We start from the raw sequence: 11,738 nt of genomic DNA, 5'->3' as shown, positions 1-11,738 counted from the left end.
GGATTTAAGATAGTTGAGTTCAATTTGTTTCAGTCTTGAATTTTAAATAGGCTAGAGGCCCTAATGTTTAATTACACATACAATATAATTGATTAGAGTGTTCCCATGAAGAAACCATTATTTTTTTAAAACAATAATTGTGAATTTAAATCCTTTACACTCAATATTAAAAAAAAAAATGATATCTATGAGATTATGGATTATAAACTCACGTAAACTGCGGCTGGTTAAGTTTGCACGTAAATGATATCTCTAAATTAATTAATCAGATGTTGAAGCTCATTTATGGAGTCATAAATAAAAAATAATACAAAAAATTTCTTCTTTATTTTATATAATAAATTATTGCACATAGACATGGTTAATTAGTAGATCGATCTTGAATCAAGCTGGTTTTTGGGATCTTAAATATTTGCTGCACATTTTGCAATGAATGAGAGCATGCATATCTATCATTATATATAATGTTAATTAATAATTAATTACAATAAATTGTGTACAGAGATCATATATATGGATGAGAAAATTGATGTGTGTCGTTTTGCCCATAACTAGACCTTTTTTTTTTTTTTTTAATAATTAGGCCTGCCTTGGGGAAAAAAAAAATAGATGATCCTTGGATTACCTATTTTCATATGATTTTCTCATAAAATTTTAACACGTGGCAAAAACATGATTAATTTAATTTTAAAATGACTAATATAATTTAATAAAATTTTAATATTTATGCCACATATAAAAAAAAATTTAAAATATCATATAAAAATAGTTGATCCAAAAACCATCTAAATTTATCTCACTTCTCTTCATATGCACCCGTATTAGAGGTGGCAATTTAGGTTATGACACAACTCAAAAACGACACAGAATAAATGAGTTGGGTTTATCATAAATGGATTCAGGTCATAATCGAATCAATCCGTTTAACACGATTATTAATCATGTCATTTTCATATTGACCCATTTAACTCGAAATTTATCCGTTATGACCCATTTATTAAACGTGTTAGTTTCAGTCTGACACAATTATATACTTATTACAACCCATTTAAATTTAATTTTAAATTATAATTTCACCCATAATATATTATTTAATAAATTAAAAATATTATAAATTAAAAAATTTATAAAAATAATTTTTTATAAAAGCACATGTATTGAGATTTATGTATTGTGGATTAGGATTTGTAAATATAATTTGAGGGTATATTATTATGAAATTTAAATATTATATCTTTATTTTTTAATGCTTAAACTATTTTTATGTTGTTTTTTTAATTATTATTTTTAAATCATTTTCAAATGGAGAGCTTGATTTTCAAATTAGTAGAATAGATATATTAATAAACAAGTTAATTTTTAATAAATAGGTTAATTTTGAATTAATATGTTAATTTTCAATAAATAGGTTAATTTTAAATTAATATGTTAATTTTCTATAAATAGGTTAATTTTTAGGTTAATACGTTAATAGGTTAACAGGTAAACATGACTTGTTAAAGTAATCGTGTTAAACAGGTCGTGTCAGGTTAACCTGTTTATAAACAGGTTGAGTTAGTATTTTAAATACCTAACACGATTAATAAACAGGACAAGTTAGGGTTGAGCATTTTTGACATGATTATTAAATGAGTCAACATAAACACAACACGTAGACACGAATTACCACCTCTAACCCGTACTAGTATTCAAACTACCTAAAGTAAATCCACTCTCGTACTGTGTTATACCTTTGGGTTTTTATTCTATTTTATTATTTTTAAAATTTTTTGGATATCCTAGGATCTTGCGGAGGTCTGAATAAACTAATCTATTTCAAATTTGCTTGGTATTTTGAATTGTTGACATTTTTTATTTTTATTTTCTATTTTATAATTGAAAAAAGCTCACTATTATATAACGCATACACACATAAGAGCCTTTATTATTATTGTTATTATCATTATTTATTTTGTTGAACACATAAAAGATTTGTCAATCCTACTCTTCTTTGTACATTATTTATCATTTTTTAAAATACCAGTCCAACCGGCGATGTAGAATAATATGGCTTAAATACGTACGTAACATAAATTTATTCATTGTTTTGTACTTATTGGTATTAAAATGTTAAACAAATTTGGCTGTTGAATTAAAGATACTTTTGGTTTATAGATTAAATAGTGGAATAAAATAAGTACTTTTAAAATTTTGGTATTTTTTTTATTTGATTGTATTTTTGAAATTGAATTTATCTATTTCAAATTCTAAATCCTCAAAATAAAGAATTTATATATTTTTTAAAAAGTTCGAAATTTATATTTATCTAAAATAAATTAATATAAGTACGGGATACTTTACATTTATATTTTTTTATGCCTTCTTTTTTTCAATGTTATGTTCCATTATTACTGTCAAACTAAAAAATAAGAATAACTATTCTATTTTGCACTTTTTTATTTCTAGGATTACTAATCCTATTCTCTTAAAAATAATTATTCTCTCAATCAAACATAGCCTAAAATTCCCAACAATATTGCTTTATTTTTTTTAATATTTACAATAATTTTCTTGAACTCATTACTTCTCAATCATAGATATAAATGGCTTATCAACTAATTAAATGATACTTTACTATATTGTTTTAGTTGCTCTTTGCTATATTAAACGTCTAGGCCCAGTGCCAGTTGGGCTTTCTTGTACACCACAAAGGGTGATCCTATTAGACATAAGAATTTTATACACCCACCTTTAGGTATAAGCTTTTTTATTTTGTGGCCTTTTTGATATCAGGGGTGGAGAATTCTAGCTAAGAACATATTTAAGTCCAGCATTTTAGTTGCTCTTCAGCAAGGCTTAGTTGGGCCTCATATTTGTGCTATACACACCCACTTCAATTTCAATTACCAAAATACATTTTTTTCCTTTTTTTTTTTTTTTTTAAATCTTGAACGTGTAACCCAACATTTTATTTATCATTAGTATTTTATTCTGAACTTCTCTCCTCCACAATTACATCGATCCCTTAGGGGTCATTTTTGATGCACTAGGTATATACGTAGCCAGCAGCCTTCTGGAACTCAAGCAATGGGGAAATTTTTTATTAAAATGAAGAAAGTGTCATTTGGCTATATATACATATAGGACTGTTCCTAAATTGAATGAGATGTCAAAATTAATTCTTTGCCAGTTGATATTTATGCTTGTTGAAATTGCGGTCTGAAATAATTGCAAGATGGGCTTTTGCAAGAATATGAACTACTGCCTCGCACATAGAAGCCTCTTTTGATAGGGATCTTTGCCAAGGCCCTTTGACGGGCACTAAGTAGGTGGTAAATTGTTGCTGTTATTATTATTATTATTATTATTGTTATTATTATTATGGAAGTTAATTATTTCCACAATTATAGGCAAAAATACATATATGGTAGGATATGTATATGAATTGTTTTATTTGTATTAAATTATTTCCCATCATTATAGCAAAAATATGTATATGATATGTATGTGTATGAATTGTTTTATTTGTGTACAAATATGGATAAAAATTTGGCCCCAAAAAAAAAAAGGGAAATTGAAAGTTTATAAATTCGATAAAGAGAAGGTTTTTTTTACAATTCTAAAAGAACTCTATGCAATATAGTTCTTTACATACTACCATTTAAATATATAATAAATATAAAATAACTTTATACAATATTTCTAATATCTAAAATATACATAATTCATAGAATTTTAACTAGGTCAAAAAATATTTTTTTTTTTCACAAATAGCTTATAAATCAAATACCACTTCAAGAAAACTTTTCACAATGCTTTTGGAAGAAACTGATAGTTATAAAAATTTCACAAAATTTTATTTCTAATTAAAACACTTTTGGACAATGAAAAAATATATTCGTTAAAATGTTCGGTATTAAAATTATAAACATCTCTAAAAATATTTGGTTGTATATTTTTAAATACATTTGAGATATTTAGTCACATATTTTTGTACATATTTAAATATTCATCTCTGAAAATGCTCAGTTGCATACTTTGATATTCATATCTAAAAATGTTCAATCACATAATTTTAAATATATTTAAGATGTTCAATCATATATTTTTAAACATATTTGAAATATTCCATCATGTATTTTTGAATACAAATATGTTTAATTGATAAATATTTTTAATAATAATTTTAAATAGAGCTAAAAATATAAATTTATAATGGAACTATATAGAATTTATTTGGTAATACAACTAGAATTTCTCTTCAATATATATATGTGTGTATAACACGATAAATTAAAAAATACAAAACCAAAAATACAGGTATAAAATGTATATTAAAATAAGTTGTTTTTAATATACATGATAAAATTTAAAGAAGTTGTTTTTAATATACATGATAAAATTTAAAGAATATGATTTGAATCAATTTCAGTTGCAGAGATTTATATATGGATGATATTGAGAAGCCATAAGATGCTATTAATTAATGTTATATGTCGTTTTCGCCCATATTATCAAGGCCTATCTCTTTGTATGTGCACCCATACTGCTTTGAGACAACTAAAACATGCAGGGAAAGACACTGGTCAATACCATTTTGAGGCTCCATTTGGCATAATTTATGAAAAGTTAAAAGTAATTTTTAAGGTTTAAAAATTGTTTTTAAAAGTGTTTGGAGTTTTCAAAAAGTGTTTAGGATCTGCAGAAATAATTTTAACAAAGCCAATAAAATAACTTTTTTATAAAGCATTTTTAAAGAAACAAAAGCAACGCAAAAGCTATATATGCCAAACAGAGCCTTAATGCTGTACTTTTGGATATTTGACAGGTCTCAATAAACTAATCAGTTTCAAATTTACTATTTATATTTTGAAAAGTGAAGATTATTTAGTGAATTCCACTTTTTTCTGTTTTGTAATCTGGAAATTCTAAGAAAGAAGATTATACATTGAAGGTCCTTTTTTTTAAAAGAAAAAAAAAAAGAAGAAGAAGAAGAAGAAGAAGAAGAAGAACTCACTATTACAAAGCATAAGATGTGGAAGTATATATTCAATTTTTTTTGAATATTCAAAATAAAAAATTCGAACTTCAATCATAATTCGAAAAAAATCAATGGGCTGTAATTGCAAAGACGTATATGTGCCAATTGTTATTTGGTAATAAACTATGTATGAACTAATATAGTTTATTAAATGCATAAATATAATTGCAAAGAGGCATATGTGCCAATTGTTACTTGGTAATAAACTATGTATGAACTAATATAGTTTATTAAATGCATAAATAAGTAAATTTAGTACAATAATATCAAATTAAATGGTATTTAAAAAAATTAAACAAATTTAATAATACTAGTATCACATTGTGGCTTGGCCACATATAATTTAATGACACTGTCATTGCTTAATTTGGATTCCTTAGTAGACAAGAAAGTGTTTCATAATATTGTAGTTTATCCTATTCAAGACATTCTTTTTCAACTGCATCCTTGGATGCCCAAGAGAGGTCCCAATTCCATGTCTAGACGGGCACTAACCTGCAATAAGATCTATAGACACCCCATCTTCAATTTCAATTGCCAAAATACCCCAAAAGTTAATTAAAAATTTGTGTATACATATAGGACTGTCAATCAAACGAAAATTCAAAAATAATTTGTCTTCGACAGTTGAGATTTTTGGTGAAATTGCAGTTTGTTTTGCAACATCAGTGTTCCAAGAATCTGAACTGCATATATTACCTGAACATAAAATCCCCTTTTGATACCAAATACTCTGACATGCTCTATTGGTTGTGTGTATATGGTATTAATAGGTGGTTAATTTACCTCATTAGGTACTAATTTTTGTAATTAATGGTTTTGCCGTCAAAATGAATAAATAAAGTAGATGGGTTGAAGAAGTTGTGGTTAATTGTTTGACAACTATGTTCCAACAGAAGCAAACGAAGTGGCTAATGTTTTAGCTAAAAATATGCTAGCTCTTGCCGTTGTTTCTTCTGAATCTTGGATAGAAATTGGTACTTGGTGGTTGATGTCTTCCATTCAAGATGATCTATGTAATTTTTTTGGGTTCTTAATAATATTCTGATTTTCTTATTGGCAAATAATAATAATAATAATAATAATAATAATTGTTTGATAACTAAGATACGTTTCTATTTGCACATCGAACTATTAAATAAATTTTCATAAAATAATGATTTTGGAGAAAGTTACTTCCTCAACAAAAAAGATCCTGTTTGTTTTTTTATATTAGTACTTAATATAAGACAATTTTAAGTGCTTTTCATAAATTTTTTAATTGTCTTTTTTCTTCATTTTTAAAAAAATTTAATTAAGTGTTAATTGAAAAAACAAAAGAAAAATACAATTGTCTTATTAAATTTTTTTTAAAAACAGTCCTTTTCAATTTGAAAAAACAAACCCACCCAAAATAAAATATAAAAAATTATGAGACATATACTACTATTTTTTTATTTTTTTTTTCTTTGGATTGAGCGCAAAGAAATCATTACTTTTGGGCTGCAAAAAAGTGGTGATAAGATTTGGCAGCAACTTGTAAGGATTGGCAGGCATAGACGTTAATAAGGAGAAAATCTTGGGTACCACGGTGGTACCACGTTGTATTATACCATATCAATATATTTATTGCCACATGTCATCTTTTTATTTTCAAATATTAAAATTTTGAAAAAGCTTTTTGCATGTTCTAGAAGAATGACGGTTTATGTTCCAATTTAAGTTTCTCCTTCAGAAAAAAAAAAAAAAAAAACTCATGAAAAAGCGTGCTTAAAAAAAATGGATTCATTTATATATGGATTCCTTTGTGCACCTCTTCGAATGGTGGCTTTATATATGAATGCTAAAACCTTTCCTTAAAGCATACATGTTACATAAATTATATGCTTCTTCTTTGAAAAATACCTTAATTAATTTCCAATTTTAATTCCTCATCAATTTCTTTTTCATCAATCTTTCTTGTAAAAATAATAAAAAAGAAATATATTTCATATAAAATTTTTAATATTTGAATTAATTACATAAGTTATATATATAAATATTAAAAATTAACATATATGAGCTCTGCCTTTATTGTAGTACAAAATGATATTATCATCTTGATATATATTGCGGCCACCATCATCTAGAAGAAACCCGAAGAGAAATGAAGAATGCATAGTATCTAAGTCAAGCTGAAGAATAACTTCTCTTAGAGAAGCCAACTAAGCTCCAGAAAAATCGTATTTGCCAAACCAAAAATGTTATTGTTCTTTTTGAATTAAATGATTTGCAAGATAATTTTGAAAGAAGAGCTGGACACTTTCACGCTAAAACATAGCTAGCTAACAATGGGTAAATGAATCCATTTTTTTTAAGCACACTTTTTCATGAGCCAAACTTTATTTTCTGGAGGAAAAGTTTAAATTGGAACACAAATAGCCGTTCTTCTAGAATATGCAGAAAGCTTTTTCAAAATTTTAATATTTGAAAATAAAAATCTAGCATGTGGTAATAAATGTATTGACATGGTATAATACGATGTGGTACCACTGTGGTACCCAAGATTTTCTCGTTAATAAGTGTTAAAACTGACAATTGTTACGGAAGTTCATGAAAGAAACCAATGATCCATGATTTTAGTGGTTAAAATTTGAGAAGAATTATCAAACTTAAATTATTTGGGAGTATTGAGAAGTGGATAATTATTATATTTATATTATTTTAAAATTATCTGATCATTCTTAAGGTCAAATTGGCTTACATGTCATCGGAGTTTGAAGATTTTGAACACAAAACTTTGTGGATCTCTTAGTTGGACATTAATTTGAATCGTTAATAAAGAAAGCCTGATTAAATCAAATTTTTTGACTCCCAAAGAATGATAAAGTACCATCTTTCTTTAAAAGTTCAGCGCTTGAAAAGTGGACTAGACTGTTATATTGGTTAGATATGCTGGTTAAAAACTCCGTTTTGAAGATAAAAAAGCTCTGTTCTACTTGTCTCTCTCTTTTAGACTTTTACAATAAACCTCTACTCCATTTTTTATATTAAAGTTTCTGTATTTGTTTTGGATCTGTGACTTCTCTCCCAGTTTTATCAATTCCTCTCCTTCAGAAGCTCCAACTCTAAGGAGGTTCATCAGGATTGAAAATTGAAATCCTAGTTAATACTATATAATGTTAAAAACAACTACTAGATAGTATTGTAAAATTAAGCTACTTAAGCTATAATCATAATGTCTGCATATGAGATTTGCTTAAATTTTTATAATATCATCCAGAAATATGTGGAATATTAACTTGATTTATTTAGTTAATTAACTGACCAATTACTTTCATTAGTTAAGTAAGCAAGTAGCCTGTGAGATGAACTAAATAATATTAATTGTTATTCAATTTCGAGACTTTAAATAATTAAGTAGATGAAATGAATAATTAAATTATGTTTAATTTATTCTAGCTGTAGAGCGTGGTGAACCTTGACACAATGAACAACAAAAATTAAGATCTTAGCATATTTATCATTTCGAGATATTAAATCCAAAAAAAAGATGGGTTTGCACCCAATTAAATACATATATTAATGTTAAGGGGAAAAAAAAAAAAAAAGATCTAACTCATAACCAGGCCTTTTAGTAAATGGAGGAAGATGAAAAGTAAACATGCTTCTCAATTAAATACACATATTGATGAAGAATCAAACAGGCCAGAAGTGTAATGCCTGGAAAGAGACAATCTATCCAGGCAACAAAAAGAGTTGACAATAATATCTTATTAATAACTAGAAATTAATTTGGAGAAAATGGGCAAAAAATTAATGAATTAAACCAGATCAATTGATACTTATATTATTGATTAAACTGATACGTAGTCTTAAATTAATGGCATGACATCAAATCCTGCATGTCAAGTTTGAATTTAGTTCTTTTTGGGTTATTATATGTATCATTAAACTATTCCATTTGCACTCAATCTCTCCTTTTCAATAATATTTTATTTGATCCAAACAGTTTTTTGGGTCAAATTATCTTCCTTATTTTTTGGCCAGCTGAGATCTTGGTCAAAATAAATAACTTTAATGCTACTGGTAAAGATATATCTAGCAGGTTGGTAGGTGTAGACTTTAAAAAGTGTTAAAATGCAAGAATTTTTATGAAATTTGAGAAAATAAACCACTGATCTATGATTTTACTAGTTTTTTTTTGTTGACCCTCAAATCAAATTCCATATACAATGAATGCAGAATGATAAATTACTATTTTTCCTAAAAACTCAAATTTGTGTTTAAAGTAATTAATCAATTGAAGAATATTAATCCATTGCATCATTCTCCGGTAGTCATAAGCAGCCCTTTTTTTTTTTTTGGGGGTCAAAATAAGCCGCCTAAACTGTCATGTGGGTTTAGATATACTGGTCAAAGCTCTGTTTTGACGATGACAAATCTCTGTTTTACCTTTTTTTTTTTTATAACATTAAAGCCTTTCCTCCATTTTACATATATGTTTTTGCATTTATTTGGGAACTGTGACTTTTCTCCCACTTATCTAAATTCTCCTTCCAAGGCCCCAGCTCTTCTGGTTTTTGTGGAGGTCTCCGAATTTAAAATAATAAAATAGTTTCCAATATGGTGCATATATATATATATATTTTTTTTTTATTTATTTATAAGGAATAGCTTTAGATGGAAAAAAAAAATTTCATGTTCCTCCCTCTCACAAATAGATAAAGCCCACGTGTCTTAAGATACTCAGATAAGCAAATTAGAAATTTGACAATCAAGTATTGCTAATTTAGACTAGTCATTATAAATTGAAACAAACGGAAGAAAAAGATAAGCAAGAATTAATTAATCACTTATATTAATTAAATTCATGGTCTTAAATGTTAACATCAGATCCAAAATATCACATTTTATTTTTTTATTTTTTTAATTGTTTGCAATTATCACTTTTGAATTTAGTTCGTCTGACTTGGTTTATAATCGTTAAACTATTTCATACTCACTCAAGCTCTCATTTTCAATAATATTTGATTTGGTCAAGCCTCAAATTATTGTCCTTTTGTTTTTTTTTTTTTTTTGTTTTTTACTTTATTTCAAACACATTTCTTTTTATCTGAATTGAGTTGTGAGGTTAATGTGGTTTTCAGTAATTGGATTGTCCATGAATTGCCATAGAAATTAAGCAAGTCATCCATGGAAAAAAACTCTTCTATATAAAGGGTCACAAGCCAAAGCCACTTCTTGTCCAAGCAGTTTTTCAATTCCTCCTTCGAATTTTATTTTTCTCGGTTTATATTTGATTAATTAATAGAGAAAAATGACAGTCATCAATGATGTGGAGGCTGAAGTAGTGATCAAATCCTCTGCTGAGAAGTTCTTTGGGATCTGGAAGGACAAGCCATACGAAATCCCGGTTGCTGCTTCAGACAAAATTCAGAGCATTGAATTGCAAGAAGGTGAATGGGGAAAAGTCGGTTCTGTCCTCTACACCACTTATATCTTTAGTAAGTCAACTTCTAATTTTACCCTTTTTTTATTTTTCTTTTTTTGAGATTTTGGAGATTGGATGATGGGAAATCAAATTCGAAATAAAATATATGATGATCTAACCTATAATGGCTTAAGCTTGGGAGAAATGAGAATTCCATATAGTATGAGAATTAAAATTTGACAACTTTCTATATATATATATATATGTGTGTGTGTGTGTGTGTGTGTATGTATATGTAATTAGAGTTATTTTTTACTTACATGTGAATGAGAGTTCTAGAGAGAAATGGTAATTAACAAATATGCTTTGCTATCGGGTGTTTCCGATGGGACTACTTCTAATCCTATGCGATTATGCAATTCATATATAGGAAATATAAGAAATTAGTACTGAGAGTTGTAAATACAAGGCTAATTAAATACTTGGTTATATAGATACACCTTTTTTTTATTTTATTTTTTTAATTTCTATAAGTTGTATGCATACAATTAATTAGCAATTGAGCTTAAATTTTTTATGGAAATTTGAAAGATGGGATAGCTAGAAGTTGCATAGAGAGAGTTGAAGAAATAGACGAGGAAAACTATACGATAACTTTCAGAAAGATCGGAGGGGACGTTATGAAGAACTTAAAGAGCTTCAAAGCCACACTGAAATGCATACCAAATGGGGAAGGAGGGACTGTAGTGCAGTGGCTTAGGGAATATGAGTTTCTGAATGGTGGAGTCCCAACTACCAACCCCAAAAACAAGGATGAATTTGCACTTGATCTTGTTAAAAAGATCGACGCTCACCTTTTAAAGTCATAAAAATTGCCCCAGAAGAAACCCATCAATAAATTGCTTTCCAAATATATATTTCAGTGCAATAAAAAGTTCACGATTTATATGCTTTGTGGTGGTTCTCTATGTTTTCTCTTGATATGAAAAGTTTTGTGTATTGTCAATCAAAAATTTGTTGGCCATATGTATTCCATATGTTTTTCTCTTAATTAGTATTATTGTCTATTGGATTCTTGTATTTCTTTATTATATCTCTCTTTTCCTTCTATAAAGTTCGTTAAAATTGAAGATCTGGAAATTCAAATTTGGTTAAACATCAATGACCATTAACAAAGTTTTGTATGATAAATTTTTTGTGTTTTTGATTATTTACAACAATTCTCCGCTTTGGAATCTCCACCCACAACTTTCCAAATGTAATTGTAGACAGCATACTAACTAAACTAAACTTATTCTATTAATATCCCCTATTAAAACTCTATTA

General features: G+C 27.1%; 1 protein-coding gene across 1 annotated transcript; it reads left to right on the top strand.

Moving 5' to 3' along the window:
* Positions 1–10,072: 10,072 nt before the first annotated feature.
* LOC107429317 (MLP-like protein 34) lies at positions 10,073–11,503 on the top strand. Its single transcript, XM_016039984.4, has 2 exons — positions 10,073–10,485; positions 11,004–11,503. The coding sequence occupies exons 1-2, from the start codon at positions 10,299–10,301 to the stop codon at positions 11,279–11,281; spliced, it is 465 nt and encodes a 154-aa protein (XP_015895470.3). The 5' UTR covers positions 10,073–10,298; the 3' UTR covers positions 11,282–11,503.
* Positions 11,504–11,738: the final 235 nt, after the last annotated feature.

This window comes from Ziziphus jujuba, chromosome 12 (genome assembly GCF_031755915.1).
Source record: "Ziziphus jujuba cultivar Dongzao chromosome 12, ASM3175591v1".
NCBI classification, from domain to species: Eukaryota; Viridiplantae; Streptophyta; class Magnoliopsida; order Rosales; family Rhamnaceae; genus Ziziphus; species Ziziphus jujuba.
This window is presented reverse-complemented; position numbering and strand designations above follow the sequence as displayed.

Excerpts from the sequence above, each read along its gene's own strand:
- LOC107429317 (XM_016039984.4), top strand. The coding sequence starts at position 10,299 with ATGACAGTCATCAATGATGTGGAGGCTGAAGTAGTGATCAAATCCTCT. Across the intron at positions 10,486-11,003 it reads CTACACCACTTATATCTTTA|ATGGGATAGCTAGAAGTTGC; the intron begins GTAAGTCAACTT and ends GAAATTTGAAAG.